General features: G+C 38.2%; 1 protein-coding gene across 2 annotated transcripts in view; it reads right to left on the minus strand.

The window, feature by feature from the left end:
• The window catches only part of POU6F2 (POU class 6 homeobox 2), a 324,761-nt gene that overhangs the window by 168,916 nt on the left and 129,127 nt on the right, over nucleotides 1-26,718 (minus strand). For both annotated transcript variants that reach the window (XM_069769722.1, XM_069769713.1), the window contains exons 3-4: nucleotides 18,286-18,377; nucleotides 17,102-17,330 (exon numbers count right to left, since the gene is read on the minus strand). In XM_069769722.1, the coding sequence (XP_069625823.1) occupies nucleotides 17,102-17,330; nucleotides 18,286-18,377 (321 nt within the window). The remainder of the gene's footprint in view (nucleotides 1-17,101; nucleotides 17,331-18,285; nucleotides 18,378-26,718) is intronic.

Genomic DNA, 26,718 nt, shown 5'->3' on the forward strand with positions numbered 1-26,718 from the left:
TGATTTAACTTTTATATCTGGTTTCAAAAACCTGGGGACATTTTCCTCTCAGTCTACATGACACTGTGGTCTCTAAAGGAGCCGTTTAGTACCTATGGGGTTCCCAAAATTAATTCTGCTTTCTTCCTTAAAAACTTCATCATTCTTATCTTAGTTTAGCACTATGTACACTTGCCTTTATGGGCATAATTAGTAAACAAAACAAAGCAAAGAAAAAATACTACAAGTCTGTGAGAAATAAGTGCTGAAAAAAAGAAACCGTTTACAAAATAAACTCTCTATAGCAGACTGTAGAAAACAAATGAGCTGCCCATACAAGTATGTTTATGAATGTTTATTCTTGCTTCAAAGTCCTGTACAGATACTAGGTTCTACGTTCAAAGCAACATTTAAGTGCTGATTTTTCTAATTCTTTGAAACTTCCATAGATTTTTCTATAAGCAGTTATCCTTTTCTACCCAACTAAAGATGGCTAGGACCTTTGTCAACTAGCAGCTTTACAGCTCAGACCAGGACAACTCACATTGGCCTTACGGAGCTCTCATCCATTTGGAGGGCCATGGGAAACCATCAGAAGCAGTAAATGCAGTTAAGAGAAGATCTATCTTTATGATCTCTTCTAACTCCCTGAAGACAATATGAGTAGTGTAGTAGTGCAAGTAACCTCGATTTATATTACAGTATTACCTTGTTGTTTGTTTGTTTAGACAAAAAAAGGCTCCAGGATGGGGCAGCACTCAGTCTTTTATTGTTCCATCTGATCAAAGGCCATGGACTAATATTCCAAAGTATATTAATAATTCTTTCCCTCACAGACTGCAAGACCAAGAGAAATACAGCCTTCCTTACATTTTCCTTTGTGCTTGATGAACATAATCTTGATTCTACTGGAATTCTTCTGTTGCCATTTTGACACCCGTCAACTATTGATTTTAATGATACAAGACTACCCCTGATACTCACTCTTAGGAGACAGCTAGATTATATGCCCTGAATTTATGGATATTACAGGGTTCATATACTTATTTATTGGGGGGTGGGAGGGATGAAAGAGAGACAGAGAAAGAGAACAGAATAGCCAAAGGAATTAGACCCACTCTCCTATGTAAAATAAACTTCCTAGCCTTTAAAAGCCTACAAAAATTAAATGATGTCAAGAAAGATTTGGTAGCATTTGAAATTAACTCCAGTAGAAAGAAAGTCCACTTAACTAGAGCCAGTTTGAAAGGTAATAGAAAAAAATTGGCTTTTGTGGTTCATTTAAAGCACAGCCTCAAAAGTAAAACCTGCTGATTTTAAGTGCTATGAGTCTGAGGTTACACGAACTTAGTATTAACTTTACAAATCAGGAACTTTATGATGAAATGGATCTCTTCATTAGAAAATCCCCAACTACTTTGTGGTCTGTGGAGACGTTATCTGATCGTTCAGTGATGTACTTGTGGTTTGTAAAAATGGGGACCCTAAAGATCATCAGAGCCAAAGTCTCTTCCCTGGGGCCTTTTTACTCTGCTGACACTTACTGAAAATCTACCAGCAATACACTCTCCAGAGCAGCAATCATTAACTCATTTAAAGTCACAGGCGCAAGGGTCTGGGGTTACCAACTATTAATTAGTGTAATTATTCCCAGGATAACAATTACCAGCTGCAGGATCCACTTAACATCTATTCTCAAAACTTGTCTTTCTGCAATGCTAATGTTTCTAAGAGGTTCATTTACCACCATTTACTGATTATGTTCACTATGGTATATTGTTTCAGATGGACAGGACGGAAAGCCAATACCTAATATTGACCTTTACAGTATCCTGTGATTAGAAAGGCTGCTCCTACCATCATTAGCCACATCATTCTATTGAAAAACATATATACTGTTTGTGATAGATTTGTGATATTTCTCCTCTTTCAAATATGCTTACAAAATTAAATTACTGGAGAAATAACATGGTGTGTTTCAAACGATATTCTTCAATAACGCACTTGTTCAAACTAATACTTTGCATATATTAGTTGTACAATTTGATGTTTGAGACTATTTCAGCTAATGGTGATACGCACATGGTATAATTTCAAACTTGATTCTCCAGTATTCATTAGAAAAAATAACAACGAGAAGAGGTACAAGTCTACAGTCTGTGTTTGCTTGGCAGTATCCAAATCCTGCGTGGTGCTGAGCCATGTTGAAACCCCATGCAGTTCAAAGAAACTAGAATGCTTGGCATGCATTTAAATCAGAACTATGTATTTCTTAAAGAAACAGAGAAAAAGAAATAGCATAAATGTAGCTTCACCTCCTTAGGGAATCTAACACACCTCTCCTGTGAACAGGGAGATAACATGTCCACACCAAACAAGACTTTGATAGGACACAGAGCTAATTCATTTAATAACAGAAGGAAGCAAGCCTTTAATGGCAAGATTTTGAAAACTGGAGGTATTTTAAATCCATGATGGGACTAATTTTGCCAAATGCTTTAATAGATCCTACTGATTCCAAAGAATTCTGCCAAATCAGAGCCATACATTTCAAAGTGCATAAACTATGATAAATCAGAAGTTGTCATACATGAAGACTACAGAAGGAGGAAGATTATCTGGTTAGAAGGTAGTACAAGAGTTCCTTTTTCCAATACCAGTAAAGTCTGGATTATTGAAACAGGAGAAAGATTTTCTAGTACAAAAGCAGGAAAAGAGTGCAGGGAGTATCGCATCATGTTATTCTGACACGTTTCTCTTTCTTCATTCTCCAATAAGCTGACAGCAAGAGCAATCAGGGATGTTGTACACTGAATATCAGAGTTCAAAAGAGACAGAGGAACAGAAGTGTGGCTGTATGTTTTCTGGAGAAGCTTTAATTTTTTACTCTTAGTATGCCAATGAGTAATAAATCAAAAGAGAACATATTTTTAAAACTGTGTTAATAAACTGTGTTTCAGAGTGGTAACACGCTATTTTAGCATATATTTGAAAAGGTCTCCTGGACAGTGCCTCAACTATGCAGGACTAAGTGGAAGCAGCAGTGTTGCTTTTAAATGTGCTGCTAGATTGTATTTGTGAGCATTTGATGTTCTTCTTTAATAACCTCAAGTAAAAGGCTGAATGAATTCAACAACAGTTGCTGAAAAAAGTGCAATGAGTCATATTATAGGAAAATGGAGAAAAGGATACAGGACTCTCTGCTGAACACAATCCTATATTGTAGGCAATCTGCGATAACACCCTTTTCATTTCAGTTCAGTCCCATAAAATTACCACTAACATTACAACTCATGCAGAACACAGATAAATGTAAAAATGTCACAGAATTCTTCCAGATGGGACTTTTAGTTCCACTAGATCACCATCTACTTTTTTACTTGTCTAATATTTCATTACAACCTTCCATAAGTTAATTTTCTTTCCACTGACCATGTAAATCACAAATCAATTTTCATTTAAAATGCCTGACTACAGATTGCTCCTGAAAGCTCAAAGCATATGCTTCAGTGAGCTCTCCAACATTCTTAATGCACATTAGAAAAATGTTGTGGTTTTTTAAAAATCTTTTTAAAGGAATTAATTTTACATTAAAGTCTGGGATGAGACCCAAGCAGTGGTACTCCTCCCTTCTCTCTCCCTCCCACCCCCCGCCTCTAAGAAGCAGGTACATTTTTGAAATGTAACCGTATGTAGAGCTAAAAGTATTTCATGACAATGCCATTTGTTCCTAAACCAAAAATGCAGGCAAAAATATAGACTGCTTTAGATTTGCAGAAAGCAGACATGATTACTTAATCCCAAACCCCTACTGCAATCATATACTTCTCTACGGGAAAGACGACAGAAAAGGAAGAAAAGGAGGAAAACCATTCACAGTTTAGACATCGGCTGTGCTTTATTTGAACCATTCTTTTTCTCATATTCTAACAGAACCTTTGTTTAGGCTAAAATATATGACTGAATATTGCTAACTTTACTTATAGAAGCAGCCACCCTAAAACCAATGAGATATGCCTGTGAGACAAGCAGGATTCAGCCTTTAAAACCATCTGTAAGAAATGTTTTACAGGAATGCCCAGAAAATATCCTGAAACAGTATTCTCTGAAATGTTCTTTTCTTACGTTAATATAAACAGTGCTCTCCCCACTACAAATTTGTAAACATACATTTGGCAGACTGGACATGGTAAATGTGGTTTCTATGGCTGGTTTTGCTATTGTCTTGCTGAGAAATACAGGGCAGTCACTTTTCTACTCTGTGCCTTAGTTTCCCCATTAGTAAACAGTGGATCATTAAAATGACCCTTTTTTCATATTAAACAGGACCACTTAAATGCCTGAGCTGACATATGCATAAGCATTTGCTGAATCAGTAAGAGGAAGGAGTGATCATGGTCATTTAACTCTTTTTATAGGTAGACTACATTTCCTTACACCAGGAATTTCCGTGCGGTTTAATCTCAGATTGTTTTCACGTATTCTTGGTACTTCAGAACATCAGCACCAAAAGCTTGAAGGACAAATACTCCAACAGAGCAACCTGGTGTGGTGGAAGAAGGAAGGGTTGTATCTGCTCTTGGAACGCCAGGGAATTGTAACCCTTTCTAACAGCATGACCCCAGGTCACAGAAGTCTAACGAATTAAGTGCAAAGGAAGAAAGAAGCGTGGGTCCTCCAAGTCTCTTTCCTGATATGAGCCCACATGCAAGCCTCCCCTTCACTCTCTTTTCCTCTGCTTACCTGGCATATCCATATTTACTATGTCTCACTCTGCCTTTGGGATTGTCCTTCTATCTCTGAAGTTCACTTCCATGCTGTTTTGCACTACTCTATCACAGCTCTTAGCAAGACAGTACAGCTTTGAATCCCAAGTTCTTGAAGCACTCTGACATTAGGATTCTAGCTTGGGGGTGATGGAGAGGGTGTCACTTTAAATAAGGCTGAGTGCTCATGACAATTGAAAGTAGTTCTGCGTTAAGTGGGGCTCTTTCTCATAATGCAATATGTCAGTGCTGACCACTGAAATGGGGGAAGGGAAAGGCTCTTGAACAGTCTCTGTAAATAGGGTCTTGCCAAACCATTTGCAGGTTATAGTCAGCCAAACCTTGAGGGTCTTCACATAGGGTTTTTTAAAACCCAAACTCCCAAATGTCAATGGGGCCTCAAGCATCACATCTAATGTGAATCTGCCTCACTAAAACTGAGAGTAGAGGGCCTCCGGATTTGGCTCTGTGCTGGCATATCACAATCACCACTTAGAGCTGACCACTTATAACAATGATGTGGAATTACTTCAAATATGAAGAGGTGTGGGAAAAACATTTACTTTGCTTCCTGATTTAGAGAAAACCCATCATCTAAGAAGGAAGCTATTCACAACAGTGAATTCTCCAAAACCACGTCTATTAATAGTCACTGGAATCTTTATGGAGTAGGGATTACTATGAAGACAACCTGTCTGGTCCTCTAAAGACTTTTAAAGTTAACAACTTTAACTAAATAAACAAGTAGTTGGTTGAGTTATCTGACCAACCAGTAAAAGGCCCACAAAAATATTCATTGTGGGAGATGCCTGTGAATTGGTTCAATTGAGTAACTAGCTTACTTTTATTCTTTTTTCCATTTGGCCTGGCCAGCTAAGGGCAGGAAGGCTGTGCTTTTGGGGGTTTACCTCACTTGTCTTTTTGTTCCATCAGCAATGGATTGGCAAATGCCTCTAATGATCAAGAGGTGAGCAACCAAAGAGGAATCCCAATTACAGTGGCCAGAAAGCATGCTAGACACTTGAGCATCTTGCCATTAACTAGATCCTCTACCTCTTTACATTACTTTGTGAAATTCTTCTCAGGAGGAGTTTCTATTCCACAGCCTACTGGATAGAGGCTCCTGGATGAGGGAGCTAGCTGAAGCTTAAAAGGGGCAGTAGGAGTACATGCACATGCTCATAGGTACAAGGTGGGATGTGGAAAAGAAAATATCTGGAGGCATATTAGAAAGCAAAGGCAAGCAACACAACACTTGGAAAGCCTATGTTTCCACTGTGAATCACACACTAGCAAATACAGATCAGAACTTCAGATTTAGATGTCTACATGCCCATTTCAATGCCTGTCAATAAATTTATATACACACAACTTTCAGGCATTCCATTTTCAGCATTTTGTCTACAATTACTAAACAGAACATTACAGCTGCTGGTGGCTAAAATCAGAGGTGCCAAGTTAAATTTAACTCTGCAGGTGCTGATGGCAGAGTTATTTATTACATAACTTGCACAACCCTGCAACCTGGGCACTCTGCTCTAACAGAAGTCTCTACCTAAATAACATTGCTCTGAATCATCAGCAATGAGGGTTTGTTTTCATTGCATGTACAGCAGTCACAAATTACTTCTTCCTGAAGCACTAATACAGGTTTAAGGCTACGTCAACACAGCAAGTGATTTGCTGCAGTATGAGAGAATCCCTAGATGGAGGCAGTTGGTTCCAAGTCCTTTCCTTCCCTCTATTTGCAGTTGAGGGCTTTTACTTTGGACTATATTTACTCTGGTTTCTTGCACTGAATGTATGGGTCTTGAAGCTGTCCAAAGGGCCAACTGTTGGTTTGGGCCTTTGTGTCTCCACATGGCTCTGGAATGCAGTTGGTGTGCACCTGGAGTGGAGTTTCTACTTTAGTTTCCTCCAAAAGAAATCTGGTCTGTGCACGCCAAACTAACATGAGGCAAATTGTGAAAACAGAGGGATTCATTTCAAGTCTGCCCTACTTCTCTAAACCAAAATACTTCGGTAGATGCAGCCTGCTATACAGTAAGATTTATTTTATGAACAATGGCTTACCTCCTGCCTTCCTACACCACTTCAATGAAAACTTTTCCCTTATTAATACCAGTAAGTTTAGGTTTCTCAGCCCCAGTTTCTAATCTCCGCCATGGCATTTATGAAATGATCAGATCAGGAGACAAAGAGAATGCAAGTGGAATGTGACTGCGTATAAATTACTCTGTATTGGAAATCTCATCCCATTCTGTTATTTACTTTTCTCCAAGTAAGATAATTATATTTGTATAGGTATAGATATAGATATAGATTAGATGTTACATTACAAAGCCACAAGGGTTCCTGATCTTGTTAACATGATGGTTGTCATAGTTTGTTTTGTTTTGCATGAGCAAGAGCTCATTACTGAGAACCCTTGTCATTTACATCGACTTGCGTCTTCTTAATGGAGCATTTCTGAAATGAACAGCAGGACATATACATTTCAGTTTAAACTGTACCTTGGAGTCTTGCTCCCACTGAAGTCAATGGGGCTTCAGGACAAAGGAAGCTTTATAGCTTGTGTTTTTACTGGCACGCCCTAGTCTCTTGTTCAGTGTGCTTTTAAGGAAGGCCAATAGTGATTTTCAAATCATTTTGCTTTCAGGCATTATTTCAGCTGGTCTATTTGGCTACCTTCTGTAATAGGTTACTTGCACACTTACACTCTCCTCAGCTCAAAAGATGCTATAGTTCTCTGTATTCCTTGCAGTGCAGCAGGCTGCTGTCATGCAAATATACAAGCCTTACCCTGTCTCAGTTAGCCAGAATGGGTATAGTTTGCTGTGCAGAAGAGGTGAACTAAAAACAAGTTTCACTGCTGGGGAGGGTAATAGCAGCACTGCTTTTGCATCAATCCCCTGCCAGGCAATCCATAGACTGACACTGATGGTTGCTCTGGAGGGAGTCACTTACCCTCCAAGCTAGAGGTAAGATGCCAGATAAGCAGTAGCCTGTAAAAGGGGATTAAAAGAAGAGAGAAAACCAGGGGGAAAGATTAAGATAATTTACCCCTGTATATTGTATCCATCATAAATCCCATTGTCAGTATCTATTGTTCAAGTACCTGACAAACTTCTGTTTCTATCCCCTCCATAAAAGCCTCCATCATATGGAAAGTTGAGTACCTTTCATGGTTTTATAATAAACTGGAAGTGAGTAACAGTGCGATATCAAAGGAAATAAAACTCCAGTTGCTATTGCTGCTGGGGTTGCCTTCTGAATGTGGCTTATACAATATTTCATCTGTGCTGACACCTTTCACTCTCAATTATTTGGCTGCTGTCAAAACAAATCAATCATATTATAGCACTGTGTCTTCACGTTACCATTCCATTGCAAGTTAGCTGCATTAGCTTTGAAATATATGGAAGTATAAAATTTATCTCTATTATTTATTTAATACAACTTTTTCCCTTGTGAATTATCTCACAAACATAGCAAACTCAAATTATCTGATGTCAAACGTTGAATATATATAAATACCACTAAGAAATTTTAACATCATGGCACTCATGGGAACATAAATGCATAAAGATACACTTGATAAGTCTTATACCTACAACCAATGATATTCTTCTGACAAATGGAACAAATAGTATATGTTTTTAATTTTGGTTGCAACTGGCCAAGGTGCTCATATTAGATAAATGTAATTTCATAAGACATAACTTTGAACTACCACTCCTGCTAAAGCAGAGTAAAACAAAGATTTAAAGAACTGATTTTGTTACCAGTAAAATGAATGGGGGGGGGGGGGATGGGACGGGACGACTGAATATTTTTTAAAGATGCTAGTGCTGGGAGGGGAACACAGTCTTCCTTTACAGCTCACAAGCATTGATTTGGGAAAGGAAAAGCTAAAATCTCAAATAGAGGATCTGAAAGTGATTGCTCTGTTCAGATTGCTAGACTTACAGTTTTCAGAGAACACATACAAAATTTGTTCTTGAGAGGTTTTATCCTTTTAAAAATAAACAAAATAAAAGAAACAACTTTCAGGTTGCCAATAAGTGAATTTCCTGAAAATGTACTACTATAATTTCCTTGCTTTTTAGACAGGATTCATGTCCTGTTACAACTGCATCTTCTAAAATACAGAAGCCCAGTATACTGGGAAAATTACAACAGGTTTATCACCTCCAGACGTTTACCTCTTCTTCATTTATTACTGCTGATGTAATGGGAAATCAGCTACACAGTACAAAATACATTCAGGAATATCTGGGTTGTGAATAACTTTAAAAAACAAGCTGAAATTTAAAGGATGGACAGAAACAATGCTTGATGAGGAACTGGACAAGACACTGAAATGGGATCTGAGAAATAGAAAGGGAAAGATGTTCAAGGATCAGATTATTTAAATCCAAAGCATCAGCATTGACTTGAATAGAATTAATCATGGAAGTGAGATGAGAAACTTGTCTTTATGCTGAAGATTTATTTTTAACATTGCCTAATTTATCATAACAAAACACAACTAAGTAAGAGTCTGTAAGATATGTCAAATCTACAGCTGATTAAGTTTAAAAGCAATATTCATGTTAAAATAAATAAGCAAAAACCCCTATAACAGGCCATAGTCTAAGAACCCATATTGTATTAGATCCTACTAACCTTGGTGAAAACTTCCAATCCTTCTATGGGCTGGAAAAGCTCACCGTAGGTCCCAAATGAGGACAATTCTCCTTATAATTGCAGCTACTGAAAAAGACCCTAGCCTCTTTTAGGTCTATGAACCAGAAAAAGACTTAAGAATTTAGGATATTTAGCAAAGATCTAGCTGCGTCTGAGGAGCTCAAGGCATCTAAGAGTAGTGATTTAAGCCACTTTGTAGGAAAACATAGTCCTAACTACCCACACATTCATTTACAGGTGGGAAAAGAGTTTCGGAAAACATGTATGAATTGTCTGCCATCACACGGGACATCTGGGGTGGAGTGCAGAGCAGAACACTGGTGTCATGTCTGTGTTCTCTGCTACATCTGTCAGAGCAATACGCTTGTAAAGACAAAACGTTCAAGGAATGAAAGCAGCTTCAGGGATCAGCAGCAAAATGAGACCGAGGCCTGAAGGTCTCCACGAGTACAGATTTCTACCCAAAGGACAAAAAATTGCACAGAGGTCCGGGGATGAGAAAACTCAAGTAAGTTTCACTTTCATTGTTTCTGATGTCACCAGGCAGGTTCTGTTCCCATTTCTAGAGCAATCTCAGTGGCAGACAGAAATTTTTCTCCCCCCCAAAAAAAGGAAAAAAAAAAGATGCTGTAAAATGTTTCAAGATGCATAAACTTTAAGATTTAAGTAAGAAAGTCGTAAGACACCTTCAGAACTTTCCATGACAATTAAAAGGAAAAAAAAAAAAAGATCTCCATAAAAAGAGTAAAAAGAGGAGGTATATGGTTCTGTGGTACAGAACCACATAGACTTTAAAGAAATTTCATTTAAAAAATTGGCTCCCAGGCAGTTAACTTGTATGTTCCATGCATTCAAAATTCACACTATTAAAAAAGCCCGTAAACCCAGTTGGTCAATAAAGACTTTGTGGTTTTTATGAGTCCCTAAATATATATGTGCTTGATTAGAACCTCACTGGTCTGTCAGGAACACAAGTTTGTATCCAGGGAGTTTTTAAAGCATGAATCATAGGGATTTTATTAATACAAACACCACAGAAAAACAAAGGAAATTAAACCACAAAGACTATAAATGTCTGACTTAAATCCACTAAGGCAAGGAAATTAAGAATGAAGGCTGCAAATCCATCCTGGTAATCCTTCTACAACTCACTCTATTGCAGTAGAGAGTCTTGGATCAGCATATGAGTCATATATGCATATACCATATAGATGTACCTATCTATTTGCATGTGATCTACCAGTGCATGTAGCGTGTATGCTACAATGCAGAGGTGAGGAACAGTGACAAACACTAGCTAGGATTTTCACTTGCATTTGAAATTTCTTGGCTTTTGTAAGATTACAGTAAGTTAAGTGCTTCACATTATTGGAATGAGTTTTCTCTACATTAATTTAAATTGTCACAGTCTAAATTCAAGAAGAAGATTAAAGGTTCCTGGAAACAGGTGTGAAGATATACTTTAAAAGCAGCATTAAAACGCATCCATGTTCTGGTTGACAGAAATTTCATTTATAATCCTGTATGCAGAATATTCCTGCCAGGAGCAGTATCAGTCTGAGTCAGGGCTGAATAAAGGGTAACGCTCCCAGAAATGCCCAGGTCTTGCATCCCAGCCACACCACAACTCCTCGCCTAGTGGCCATGTCTGCTACAGAGTAGCTAACCAACAGTTTTTTGGTAGAAACTTTCAGGAGGTGCAGACTACTTGTCTTTCCTGTCTGCTTCTTGGCATACAAGTCTGGAAACTGAGACTCTGCCAAAACTTGGCCCACAAAGTTTAAGTAGGTGTGAACACTTTGATTTCAGGATTAATTTGATCTACATCACATCATTACTCCTCACTAATGTCATTCCATAACCATCAGTAGTGAAAAAATAGGCACGTCTGAGGTCTATTTTGGGTGGAAGTCAACAACACAGCACACAAGCATTAAGTCTACTGCATTTTAATGCCTCTGACAGTAGGCCTTTAACTTATGGGGCAGAAAATCCAAACAACAAATAGCTAACACACTGGGAGTGATCAATAAACAACTAGTAACTAATAAAGCCCTGAACCTTTCACATTCCCTCTGTGAAGGCAGCAATTTGTCACTGAACAAGATGAGCAATTAACATGGGGCCACAGCATTCCCACAGGAGAAGCCTTGTATGGTGGGGAAAAAACAAACAAACAAACAGCCCGGTAAGGTTCTTTCTGTACTACCTTCAGAAAAGCAGTTTTTGCCCTTTCTGCCAAAAGCACATGTAAGGTCTCCCAAACAGTATGTTTCCTGGGAGACCAGAGGGAGACAAAAAACATTCTACCTACCCCATCTTTAGGGATCTCTGCCTATTACTTCAGTTCCCCTACAACACAATTTGGATGGGATACAGCTGTTAGCCTGAGGAAACCTGCTATAGTGGCTCCTAATCCATAGGAGCTCTGTGCATGGCACATTGTGCTTAACAATGCACAGATTTCTCCTCTTTCTTTCCATGTACTAAGGTAAAGAGGTTACTTTTAGGGGGTGGCTAACCCCTTCTTTGCGTAAGCGAATCCTTCACAATGACTGCATTTTGTGCAGCATTTATACAGTGATGGGGAGGTATATTTGGTTTGAGGGCTTCACAGAAATTGCTAGTCAGTGCAGCTCCTTTTCTTGGTTCTTGTCATTCTTGTTCTGGTTATGTTAGTATACTGCTGAAGTACCTGGGAATAAACTATTCCTCTAAGTGAAACATCATTTTGATTATTACTGACATTGGTGCTCATTAAAATACATAAGTGAAACACTGCCTTTCTGTAGACTCTGAAAGCTATTTCATGTTACTTGAAGGGGAATACAAATGAATAGGGACTGCATCACTAGTTAAAAGGGGAAAATGTTCTAAAAACCTGGAATTTGGACTCTAGATCAGTAAGCAATTGAGGTTTGTAGTTTACTTCTTTTCTGTCTTTTCTTTGTTTTTCATCTCTCTCTGATTTTTGTTTTTTAAGGTATGTGTACATGGAGGAACAGAGACAGAGCATGTTTACTTTGTCTGTTGCACAATTAATGATACAAATCTATGTTCAGATGAAACAAGATCTAATAAATGTAAACAATACTTTTTTTTCCTTTTTCTTACTATTGTCTTTACCTAACATTCATTTTGACTGATCTCCATATAAAAAAAAAATAATTTTTTTTTACCATCCTCTACGTCTATTGTTACCCATATCACTGCATTTTAATGGCTGTCTCCTAGCTCTCAAGATGTTTAATACATTTCCCCTTCCATTGTATTGCAGCTAAAATATGACCTGCTGCTGTTTAAATAATGTAATTTAATGATTTCACATTTTCAGCCATGCAAGGCTTCCTTTCAGCACTGAAGCCTTTCACTAATGATTTGGGGAGATAGTTTGTTCTCATTTCTTTCAGAACTCAAGATTGAGAAACTCTGACTTGGAAATAAATTACTGACATCCACTTTAGGAACAGTACAATGTGTAGTGGAAATAAAATACACAAAGTTTCAGTGCCATGAGGCTAGAATCTCCAACTTGTTGATTTCTTTCAAGTTTCAAGTGTCATTCAAGCTCCGTATCAGTGGAGATATCTAAAACGCTGTTGTGCCATTGCTACGTAATGTAATATATTTGGGCCAACCCTTTGCAGAGAGAATCCCAAACTGTTATTCATGGTCCACAACTGGCCAGCAGTGAGCTGTTTCCCGAAGACGGAAAGTTGAATATTGATGAACACCAGTTTGGATGATAAGAGTAAAGCTGGCAGAGTGTTTTCTGCATCAAGTCAGTAAGGACAGGGCAAGAAGCAATGGACTAAAAGCAACAGACAGGCAACAAATTATGTTATAGGGTACCTGCCTCACTCTTTCCCTTCTCACAACCTCACCGTTGCGATTGTGACACCTCCAAAATTTTTGTGGGTTGGGAAAGCACGGCTATGTTCCAGCTGTAAGTCTAAGAAATGGTGAGGGGAAAAAAGGTGTATAAATTTCTTGGGACAACAGCTTTCTTGCATGGTCTTTAAATTAGTCTTCAATGTTTTTAGTGGGTTACAGTAAAAAGTTATGGTTGTTGATTTTATTGTTTTCTTTAAGGAACTGTTGGTGGAAAGCCAAAGTTCCATAGGTAAATATGTGTTATGTTCAGGGACTTCTGTTTACTCTAAAGCAGATGGCTCTATTCTGCCCTCTGGCATCTCAGTAAATTGTATTTTTTGCATATTCCTCGTGCATATGAAATTTTCTTAATAGAAGCCAGGGAAAACATATTTTTGTAAGTTTCACAGCAAGAATTTACACATTCACCTCCCTTCCTTCTGTTCACACACATTTGACTTTGCTCAGGGAACAGATATGGTATAGCAGTGTGTATGGCAAATGACACAGTGTAATGAACAGAAAATAATCAAGTATGTATCAAGAAAATTAATTTTGAAAGGGCTTAGTCTAAACCTCTTTCCACTTACACCAACAGAATTCCTATTGACTTAGTGGTGGATCAGCCCATATAGAAACTGAACAATTTAACACGAATACGTTTGGGGGAAAAAATATCTTATTTATAAGTAACTGACAACTGAAGAATAAGTAATTTCACTGAATAAGTTATACTTTGTGAGTAATTTCCATATCATTAATCGTTCCATTTTTACCAATGTCTTGAATTTTTAAAGAAACTCTTGTTTTCTCATTTTAAATACTGAACTTCTCTCCTCTGTGATTCCTATCACTGAATGCTCTTTTCTCTTTCCACAAGCAAGGCTTTTCATTGTTTTATCCAGCCACCCTGAAGTCTCATACTTATCACCCTGAACCAGACCCAAAAGTCCCCGAGAAGAAAATCAGTTAAACATATATGTAGATCACACAAAATGTAGTGGGATTACTCCCTTGATCAACATTTAGTATGAATCCAAGTACTCTGTTAGATCAGAACTTTTCTGAATTCATACATTATTCAAAAAGTCTTCAGAGTGCCTTCTGAGTTACCTAGCTGGGGTAGTTTGTGATGAAGAGGTTTAGAAGTTCACCGATGAGAGAAGAAAAAGAAGACAGAAGACCCAGCTCACAGAAGCTGTGGACATCTATGCTTGACTGCACTGGAAATGCAGAGAGAGCAGACGTGACAACATCAGGAGTAGTGAGACAGGTTAGAGAACAGCATGAAAACATGTCCCCCAGTCATCTAGGTTGACCATGCCACAGTGAGACTTAAGAGAGATGGAAGTTGATGAATATGATCTGATTTCACCCAAAGGGCAGAAATTACCAAAACTGTGTTGAAGCATAGACTTCTATGAGTATACCTATAAAACTGCTGGCTAGAAAACAGAACACACATTCTGTGATTACCTTTCAAATAACCACAAAAAACAGGGACCAGAAGTCAATCAGGTTCAATGGAACTGATGATATCACACAGCTAAATATGTTCTCTAGAAACACAGCACTCTCACCTGACTCCTACCTACATTCACGCACACATTGTGTAGTGGGCTATAAAGGAAGAAACAAAAGCTTACAACTGTGATTCAGGGCTCTTAAGAGCTATCTTGACCAAGTTACTTCATTTCCTTGTGTATCAGTTTCACTTCCAAATAATGAGGGCAGTGGCACTTGCGTAGAGGATTGGGAAGGAAGGGTAGAAGAAGACGACAAACAGCAATGCAACTAAGTGAATTCATGGGTTCTGTTCCTTTCAGCTACTTTATGGAAGGTGTGATTGCATCCATAGACAAGGAACTGCACCTGATGCTCCAGCAAGTCCCTATTTGATCCCATGCTTCTATCTACCAGTAAAAATTATAGAGGAAACCTTTCCATCCGGTAAGGTCATTGCTTGCAAAATTTATTTGGCAGCAGAGTTACACCTTTTAGCTAGCAATTAGACACCCGTGGCTAAACTAAAGAGCAAAGGTTACCTGGCTTAATCCTTACCCTCCAGCTTTGCAACACAGGGTGAATAAATGACGTAAGAACTGCACGAGCTTATGTTTATTTATAATACTACATACCCAGCAACTATAACCTGGAGCAGTCCAGAGTGGAAGGATACATTTTTATAATGCCTGTTTCTTCATTAAGATTTCATCATCCACCTACGCTAAAAAGCCACTTCCCCTTCACTTTGTTATATCTGCTTTTACCCGCTCCTGTTCCCGCATTATTTTTTTAATCTCCAGTTCCCTACTTTACATGCACTCTCAAATTTTAAACAAGCAAAATTTGTGCATTAGTGTGTCCTTTTCATCTATGATTTATGAATGACAGGTTCTTCGGTGCAGCTTAATGGTATGAGACAGACATTATTTTAAACATTAAAGTGAAAACCATTTACAACTATGATAAGAGAGGTCTGTTGACATTAAACTTTAAAACATGCACAAGGTAAAGGCAAGTAGCTGCTCCAACAGGTGAGAGTACTATGCGTGCGGTTTGTAAAGGAGTTTGTTCAACACACGAGCTGTCTCTTTCTTTTCTCTGTTTCACAACCTGTAGGATTTGGTGCTTCAAACAATTCATCTGGTAATGAGCAGCCACCAGAGTTTAATAACTAAAAAGTACTTAGCATGCAGTGCAGAGTATTCATTTAAAAAATTACCATTCCATTTGAGGAAAACTTTCCCTACCATTTACATCAGCAATAAATAAAAATAAATAAAGTAATTTGAAAGAGCTAAAGCTTTATTTTGATATTCCTGGTCACAACTTTATCATTTTCACACTGGACAATCACTTCCTTACAATCCTTTTCCACTAAAGCTGTACAATTCTATTGTAAGATATTGGCTAATACTTATCTTGCTACACTTGGTTCAGTTCTGTTCAGGAGCAACTGTCCTCTGAGAAGCAATTAACATAATTAAGATTAGTAAATAAATACATCTGTATTTTATATTATATGTGTTTGGATTGAGTACTGTTTCTAACAGCATTAGACACATTGAACTGCAGAGAATACTAGGGAAGAACAGCGATCTTACAGAACTGCTTTTCAGTCTGATTTTAGACCACAGGGAGAATGCAGCAGATATCTTAGGGTTGAACTGTTGCAAACATGGTACAGCTCAGATAATGGGGAGGACAGAGAGATGAACTTTTTGCTTGCAACTTTGGAGTCATGTAACTCACTCAACAGCTTGGATGAAGATGGCAGAACCTTATTGATAAAGCAGACTTCCTACAACAAGAACAAGAATGCGCTCTGGGGCACTGATGGCATCTGAGAAAACTCTGATTTTATAATTAAATGTTTTTTTAAAAAGTTATTTTCATGCAATACTATGTTTTTAGCTGCCCCTATTCATTCAGCTACCCTAATCAGCAGTGGTGAAACAGAATACTTGTCTTCATGCTGCCATTTGAAATTTTGAAGTGAACTGTGAGTAGGCAACATTGATCACTGATGACAGAAAGGCCTAATGAATCATTCAAGTACTTTATGTTACTGACCCACAGAGTCTAAGACCCAACCTCCAATCTGTTTTTATAAAAATATGAATATCCCTTAAGTATCCCTCAAGTATTCAAAAACAATCCAAGTATTAACTTTCAAGACACATCAAAAGCAACACTTCATTGGAAAAAGAGATCACTCGGTTTAAAGGAGAGAGATAAAGTGAAACAAACAAGCAAAAGAACCTATTAGAAAAATGATAAACATGACTTACCTTGTAGATTTTGCAATGGCAAAGTCATGATGCCTCCTGCTGCAGCTGCTGCTACCAGCCCTTGGATGTTGGTGAGATTTGCTGTAGGTAGAGTTAGGACGAGTCCTTGTTGGCCCCCCAGCTGCCCAGCCATGTTGAAAGGAATAAGGATCGGCTGATTCAGGGCTGGAGTGCCTCCTGGCATCACCCCTGCTACTGCTGAGGCTAACTGTTGGGCTGTCAGTAATGGCTGTAACAAAACACAGAGAGCAAGCCTATTTTACTGTGCATAACTCAGTATTACACGCTTAAAACTCTTCTGGCTTGGGATCCTTTCGTTGTTCCTTTATAGACAGACACTGCTTCCAATATCTTAAAGCATACATTTTCACCAACACAGAAAGTTTTGACAAACTTGACAGGCTGAAGCTGTAAGCCTTCAAGTCATGTAGCATGGTAGCAATCCCAGTTGAATCTAGACTGGAAAATTCATTACACATGCAACAAATATAATTTATGAACACAAGGCAGCCTAACTCAAGTCAGCCTACAAGTACCTAAATGCCAACATTTCCCAAATTTTCCCAGTTGTATACTGATTGGTAAAAGCAGAAGACACTATAGTAACAATTACGAGAAGCTATGTGGACCAAGACTGTCCTGAGAAGTGGAGGAACATTGAATATCTTCTTAGAGTATGGTTAAACTTGGATAACATTCTGACATCATATGGGAAATCTTTCAAAATGTTATACATTTGAATGCCATACTATTATGCCTACATTTTGCTCTAAAGAAAACAGATACCTGGCATAAAAGATAATGAAATGCCTTTACTAATGCAGGAGCTGTGTGTGACAGGCAGAACTGTCAGAGCCAATAAGGTTGCATTAAAATTGCACGAGCTTTTTAATGTTAAATTATGACACATATTTAAAAAGTAACTTATATAAGAAATTCAAATAATTTAAACTCCTAAATATACAAAACTACTTAGGTTTTATTTTAGAAAAACATACAAAAAGCTAATCTTTCCAAACAAATAACTTTTAAAACATACATGATACACACATGCTCCTTTTTTGTAACACTAAATGCAGCCAGAATCACATTTTCTACATTACACAGATCAAAGATGATCAATCACAGTTATTTACTTTTCATCAAATTGCACGTCTCGATTATTCAAAAGAAAAGATACTGACCTGAGGCCCAACAGGGAACGCGGGATGGGACTGACCAGGTTGGTGCTGGTCTGCTGGACTCGTGTCAGGCAGCACTGTGTTTCCTCTGGCCTCTGAAATCCACAGAGCAGATTGACTTTAATATCAAGCCTGGGGACTGCCACATTACCTTCTACTCTGATGTCACATAACATCAAGCTGAAAATGATATGTTAAAGTGCTTTATCAATAACTCAAGCACTCAAATCACTTATCAGCTGCATAAATTATGCTAACATTCATTCAGACCAGCAAACTCATTCAAGGAGCTACTAAAATCTGACAGCAGTGAAACTGAAGCTATCATCAACCCAGCTAATGTGGGTTGCATTATACATCAATTTACATACAGTACATGAGCACTCTGCGTGTGTGGGAACTGCATTTTTTACGCTTAGGTGAGCATCAGCCATTCTAATTTCTGAAAGCAAAAATTATCTAAAAACCAATCAAGTCACATCTACTTTGTATCTTAATAAAGTATTTTCTTTTGTCAGTTACTGAAGCAGCAAAGGCTGTACTATGCGCAATAGAAAGGCACGATGAAAACTGAAAACAGGTATGCTTCCAAATGACAGCTTGTTTTCTAAATTGCATGTGGGGGGTAAGCAAAATTCTGTGAAACCAAGAATTTCCAGCATTTATTGAGATGATCAATATCCAACAATCGAACTATATGCTGGGCACTAATGACTTGCTAAGTACCGAACACAGTCCAGCCCTACAGGATTTCGCTGAAGTCCGCAATACAGATTTGGAAAGGAAAAAGAGAAAGAAAAACATCCTATCAGTTGTAAGAAAGTACCAAGATGTTTTCAAAACTACGTCCCAATCCTCCATTTCCTTCGGGTAAAGGACTTGCATTGATTCACAGTTTTTCAGCCCTGATGGCACGATCAGGCCCACATTTATCTTTGAAGCTGAAGAATGATAGCAAGTATCAAAAGTAGCTGCAAGAGTACTGTGGTCTCTTAAAAGGAAAACCCTGGTAACAGCATCAGGTTTCCTGGTTGGTATGATAGCTCCTGTTCTGTTAGTTTTTTCTGATGAGCAGTTGAAATTTCATCTTAAGTAAACCTTAACAAGATGCTCTTTTCCAATGTTTGTCCTATGAATAGCAAGTGCAAGATAATTCAGAACCAGTTTATTGGCACACCCTGGCATGGTAAGGAAAAAGGATACGATTTCTGTCATACTTATAAATTTTAAAGAGGGTATTATCAGCTCATTTAAAACAAATTCTTCTATATATTCTCCAAGGGGACAGACTTATAAATAATGGAAATGTGGAAAAAAACCAAAACACCCCACCGCACCCCCCCAAAAAAAACCTTCAGCACATTAAGGTACAAATAAAATTGACTGCTACATATTATTCAATTGACTTCTATCTCTACAGCAGGGTGTCAATCATAAGAGGATTTTAGAATAAGATTAAACAATAAATGTGCAGAGTTATGCAGAAATCTGAAAATCTGATTAATCTGTAATATTTTTGTGTGGTCTCAAAAAGTCAGAAATGGACACTGCTTTGGGAATACTTATGAATGGTATATTGAAATATCTGATTTGGAACTAATAAAAACATACAGACTTGCTGACATTTTATAAAGCGAATTCTATAAAAATATGTTTGCCATTTTAATGACCACTGTCATTTAATAATAAGCTGACCTACTATAATCGGTGAGGACTGCAACAATTGTCTAATAACATGCAAAAAGAGACCCAGTCACTAAATTTTTTATGTGCAATTTACTCATCTGAGTTACTTGAAAAGAAAGAAATGTAACTAGATATGCAAGATTCAGTGAAAACTGTTTCTTTCAAATGCATTACAGTCCTAGTGCTGCTGCCATCCCTAAGACCAAAGACAGGTTTTCTCCAGTATGGGTTCCTCCTATAGAAAATAAAGTGCTATGTTACTAAACACATTTTTACCTTTGGTAATTTCCACATATTGTTATGGGTTTTTTTTTAATCTTCTCATCACAGCTGTATGTATAAAGTGATATTAGATCAAAGGCTCAATACCAATGAATATATCACTCCCCATTAAGATCAAATCTTATAAGCCAATTTTGTTTATGTAATTTTAAGGGCTGAGAATGTTGTCTTTGTGTGTGATTTAATTAATATTAAAACAAGCTCCTGATAATCTGTCATGTCATTAAATTGTCCTATGAAAGCTTTGGGAGAAGAACAAAACTGGAGTAAGATATTCACTAGAATTAGATTTTACTGCAATTACTATAGCTTGAGCTCTCAGGAAACAAGAAGTTCTGAAGAAATATGCCTGTGCTTTAGTATTTTTTTTCCATGGTGCAGCTATCCTAAGAACCATTGTTTTCTGTTATCTGTACCCTAAGGATTTTGCAATATTTCATCTCACAAGCTATATGTAGTACAAGTGGGTTACACAGGGCCATAAAATAAAGCCAAAATTAATTACACTCCTTTCCTTTTGCATTGCACTAATTGGAATCACTTTTGATTACATTCCTTTCATACTGGTCACTCATCACAGATGATACATCTTTTTATTTAAGTCCTCCAATGCTCTGCCTGCTGCTTCTAGCTCACTTTCCATACCATGCAGGCATCTCAGCAACCATCACACACTTTCACATGCATGAATGTGGTCTTACATGGCCACCTTATATGAAATCATGCGTGCCGAAAATCTCACATTTCCTCTCAGGCTTATTCTAATCTACCTGCTATAACAGCCAATCAAGAGTCAAGACTTTTTTCAAAACATGCAGGAAAATCTGCCTGCCAGGCTGGCAGTAAATAGAGCGAAGCGAGGATTTCAGGGTTAAGTTCTGTTGCATCACACACAGCAACAGCATTTGTTCCTTGCTGTATGCTATCTTCAGCAAGACGCTGTCCTGGTTTCGTCTGGGATAGAGTTAATTTTCTTTCTAGAAGCTGGTATAGTGCTATGTTTTGGGTTCAGTATGAGAAGAATGTTGATAACACACTGATGTTTTCAGTTGTTGCCAAGTAGTGTTTAGACTAAGTCAAGGATTTTTCAGCTTCTCATGCCCAGCCAGCAAGAAGGCTGGAGGGGCACAAGAAGTCGGGAGGAGACGCAGCCAGGACAGCTGACCCAAACTGGCCAAAGGGGTATTCCATACCATGTGATGTCATGCCCGGTATATAAACTGGGGGGAGTTGGCCTGGGGGGGATTGCTGCTCAGGAGCAAACTGGCATCGGTTGATGAGTGGTGAGCAATTGCATTGTGCATCACTTGTTTCGTATATTCAAATTCTTCTATTATTATTGTCATTTTAGTATTATTATTATTATTATCATTATTATTTTCTTCCTTTCTGTTCTATCAAACTGTTCTTATCTCAACCCATGAGTTTTATCTTCTTCCTTCCGATTCTCTCCCCCATCCCACTGGGTGGGGGGAAGTGAGTGAGCAGCTGTGTGGTGCTTAGTTGCTGGCTGGGGTTAAGCTACGACAGACGCATAGGTCAAAGCTCCCAAGAAGGCAAAGCCGAGCACAAAACACTGGTAGAAGGCTACTTTTCTTTTTCTGCCTTATAATGTTGACCGGGTGGATTCCACTGATTTCAGAGGATCTGAGGAGTCGTGAGAGCTCTGTGTCACAGCTTCTATTTCTGATTCACAGACTCTTTGCTACTAATTTGGAAAAATACCTTCATTAAGACCATTGCCCAAAACTGGCAGTGCACAATCCCCTGCATTGTTTTTCCCCTCTGTTTTAGTGCCTTTATTTGGGAGTTCATTAATTCCAGATGCTGGAATGACCTCTGCAGGTAAATTATTCCCCTGTCCAAATTCCAGTCCTCACTAATAAAAATGGCCTGTCAAAATCTAGCCTAGATTTTCCACCTGTCCTGATCCAGGCTGTTACCTCCTGTTAGGCTATCCTCCAGCACTGCCCAGCCTTCTATCAGCAAGGGGCATGGTGGCAAGGAACCAGGACTCATAGCAGTCCCTATGGAGCTGGGGAGCTACCAAAGCACCTCCTCTGTTCTCAACTATGCTTTGGAGAGATTGTACTCATTACACCTCCAATTGCTCATGCACAAGGGGCAGGGAGAAGGCAGTAACAGGGCACCTACTCTGGAAAGAGAAATAATTCCCCTTAACACCGTTTGCCTAGGCAGGGAGCTAAGACTTCTCTTATAACTGAGCGCTGCCATCACAGCTTAAGTCAATGAGTTTGCTCAGTAGTACCGTATGAACAGACAGTAGTCCTGCTGCCATGGTACAGCCATGACTGTAGACAAGGATTTAATATTTAATAAGCAGCATTCATCATATGTGATTCATCATAAATTAATTATAAATTATATAATACATACACTCACCTCTCATCCCGCCAAGGGGCTAGAAGGGCATGACACAATAAAAAATTGAAGTGCACTCTAAACATTGTAAAATAACCTCTTAAAATAAAATATTATTTAAAATAAAGCTACGTAAGACAAAGGCAACCATCTTCTCCCCTTATGAAAAAGAAGAAAAAAAATATCCCCCCAAATCAAGGAAAAAAACTTGTTGAACAATACCTGGTTTAAAAATGAGAAAACCACAAGAGAAACATCAGAAAGAAATAAAAAAAATCCACATCTCAAGGCCTCCAAGCGTCATACAAAATTCCAACTGTAAACGCACTAGTTACAACCAGGCTTTCCACAGTTTCCTTCCTTTTTGTTTCCTACACATCTTCAGCAAAACAACAGGTAATTCAGTTCTAAATGTCTTTACCTCCCAGTGCCCTGCAAAGGAGAGAATGCTCTAACCCCCGCTTTACAGATAAGCAACTAATGGACAGAGGGACTCGGATCTGGATTCTCAAATCAGCACCATTTAGGCACCTAGATCTCCTCAGCTGCAGTTACACTGTTCAGGAAAGCATGGGTCAAAACACAAAACTGCTCTGTGACTCCTTGGCTGCTCTAGGGCTACCAGCAGCTCTGGCAAGGTGAACCTGCATGTGCTCCTCAGCACTCTGCACTCGGATGCACTGCCCATCCCAGCAGCCCTTGTCTCACGTGATGTCTCATGCTTGCAGGGAACCTGCAGCTGACTGGCAAACGTGACTGTACTGAAGAACATTACAGGATATATGATGAGGTGCATTAAAGACACACATCCAGCTCTGTCCTGGACCTCCTGGTTCATCTGCAGATGTGTGTGCTTGTGCCTGCTCAAAGGCACAATGCACACTGGCGTCTCCTCTCAAACTCTGAACCAAAGCTCACTCAAAGCTAATGCTCAAACCACAACACAGGACTAGCCTCAGCAGATGATCTGGACATAAATAACCTCCTTGCGGTCTTCAAGAATGAATTCAGTGTGTCTCACATTTGTATCAGAACTGGGGAGATGCTACGCCACCTCTCTTTAGTACTCAATGCTTTGAAAAACAAGCAGGATCAAATTTAATAATGCCAGATTTTCAGTAATCAAAAAACCCTTCTGAGATACCCATTTAAACAAATATTTTAAAGGAATCAACATTTATAAAAGAACACAGCATTTCAAGCAACAGTTCATATTAAAATCCTTAGATACAGTTCCACAATGTGACATTAAATTACTTGTATTTATCTCTCAGTAACTGTAACAATAAGAAATCAAAAGTAGACTTTTCTTACTCATTGAGCTAACCCACATTAAAGATACAGCTTTAAGAATGAAATCATTAAAGTGAAAATACTACCTGTGAGAAAAAATAGTCTTACATTTTTAAAACTAATAAACTCATAGTCTGAGCATGTAATATAGCTGCATTTAGATCATAGGCCATATTATCAGGAGAAAAAAAGATAACTTTTTAAAAGAAATTAAATAGACTGACTGATAATATTCAAATTACCAGGTATGGTGTGTGAAAGTCCATCATCTCCAATTAAAGTAACTCAGCTCTTCATTAAATGAACCCTTAATTGTCAGCAATTATACCAGGAGCAATCTTGCTGAACAAAATTTAATAGCTGAAAGAAAAAGATGCAGCTGATAATGAAAAAACGTAACATTCCCTCCAAACAATCCTCATTCTGCCACGAAGCATCATATTGTGGCTTTTAATTTTGCTATTTTCATTTTCCTGCTGCCTCAGAGGGTGGACACGTAGGTAGGAAGCCTTTCCAAATCACCTCATCATAAAACCTTAGTAATCAGATTGCTACACAGAATTTCACAAACACATCTAAATTTTACAATACTTGCAGGAGAGAAAATTGAGATTTTATGCTGAATCCGTTTTACATTGGTATTATCCTACGGTTATCAGAGGAGATATTCCCGTTACCTCAGCAAAGAAAATCAAGCTCAGAAATTAAATGAGAATAATGAATCATCCACTGAAAGGTATGAATTTAAGCTTGGACTTCTAATATTTAATTTTAGTAGTCAGACAGTTGTCTTCTTCCAGTCCATGACCAAGGTGTGGCATGCAATTCACTCATGTGGATTGTATAAAGCTAAAAAAAAGTATCAGGTTATCCCACAGATCATTAAGCAATTCACCTTTTCCTGCTGAGCTCTACTTCAGATTCTAAACTTTTAATTTTTTTGGCAGCAATTTCAGCCTCACAAAGAAAACCACGTAAGTAGAGATCTGGGTATGTGCAGAATTACCAACCACCTCCTGTTAACTCTGAAACCTAACAATGTTACAATGTCAATATCATTATTTTACTGTTCGATCATTTTAGCACAACATACAAGCACTGTGCTTATCTTCCACAGTGTCAGAGTGTCTCAACTTACATAACTCTCACTCTTAATTTTCCCCTACCTATGTACAAAAAGCTTCTAGTTTACCTTTGAAAATGTTTGTGGTGTGATAAGGAAATGCCATATTGATCTACCATATTGACATATATGTCAATGCAATATCCTGTACAGAAAAGCTAAAAATCCTGCATACAAAATGGACTGAATTAGACAGCAGAATGAATAGAGCAGATTTGCTTTGCTGACTGTATCATTCAGTACTTAAGCAAGTAAACCCCCACAGTTTTATACTTATCTGAAACTGCCACGCAGTTGCTACTGCAAAGCTACCAAAATCACTGCAGAGCTTGAAATCATTCTGCCAGCAGAGCACAAAATCTCGCCTTCACCTGGTCCCTGGGGATATTTTCTCCTAAAGGATCTTCTCCCACAAGACACATAAGGTAGCCGAAATCGCTGTGCTCATTACCCATATGCACAGAGCTTGGCTTGTATTTACGCACCTGCATCTTTCTGGATCAGGACTGATAACATTAAAACTCCATGACTGTTTATAATGAAAATCAGGTTATTAAAGTGATTCATGTTACAGAGAACTTCTCCTGGGCAACCACCAGTTATATTTACCACCAAACAAACTACCATACCAAGGCACAAAAATCACAGATAACACAAAAACCCAGCTCTCCCAACTGCTTTAAATTTTCTTCTTTCCCATCTTTATTTTTGCTCCTCTTTCATTATCTTATCTTTTCTTCTTTCTCTTTTCCCCAAGTGAAGTTTTTTTCTTATTGGTGCCTATGTCAATATTCTTCCACTTCAGATACTTCATGTGAGAAAAGAAGCATTGCTACTGCAGTAAAGGTGAAAGGATATAATTGCAAAAGTATGTTCTTTATTCAAAATAGACTCATTCTACTTTTCTTCACCCCCTAAGTACAGTGCATAGAAATCCCTTGTTAATGATACATACATTTTTTATGAATTGGACCCTTCATATTGAGAGTTCTGGTTTCTTTTATACTGTATGCATTAGCACAAATATAATCACATTAAGGTCACAAAGACCCTATCAGTTTTCCCTGAATTCATACAACATTTCATACTCACTGTTTGCTGTTAATGCTGGTGAATGCAATGATGATAAAGGTTACTTACCAGAAGATGGACAGTTGAATGCATTATTATTTCATGTTGGGCAGCTGATCCCTAGCTAAGAAGGGCAGGAGGCTTCTCTAGATTAAAATTTCCTTTCTTTCCATGCCTGGAAGCTTACTAAATGCCAAAGAGTGAGGACATTAAAAAACATCTCTTTTGGAACAACTGCTACAGTTTGCCATCTTTATAGCTAACTAAGATTTCTGTATGATTTTTACAGCATTTACCTATGCATGTGTTTTTATTCCTAACAGGGCAGAGGGCAAGCTTTCCACCAAAAATTCAACTTCCTGACACTCACCCTCCCCATCTGATTCCTGTACCCTCCCCAGAATAAGGTAGACTATGATGATACCTTATAATGACATACATTGCTGTTTGCCTTGGGAACCTTGCACAATTTACATATTATGGGCTTGCCTGCTGGCACTACAGGCTACTGAAGGCCAGGCAATGCATGTGGACAGCCTCTGGTGCACAGTAATTCAGGCTTCTGGGTGGAAGAAAAGGGTAGCATGTCTGGCATCTTT

Source organism: Haliaeetus albicilla, chromosome 2 (assembly GCF_947461875.1).
Source record: "Haliaeetus albicilla chromosome 2, bHalAlb1.1, whole genome shotgun sequence".
Classification (NCBI taxonomy): Eukaryota; Metazoa; Chordata; class Aves; order Accipitriformes; family Accipitridae; genus Haliaeetus; species Haliaeetus albicilla.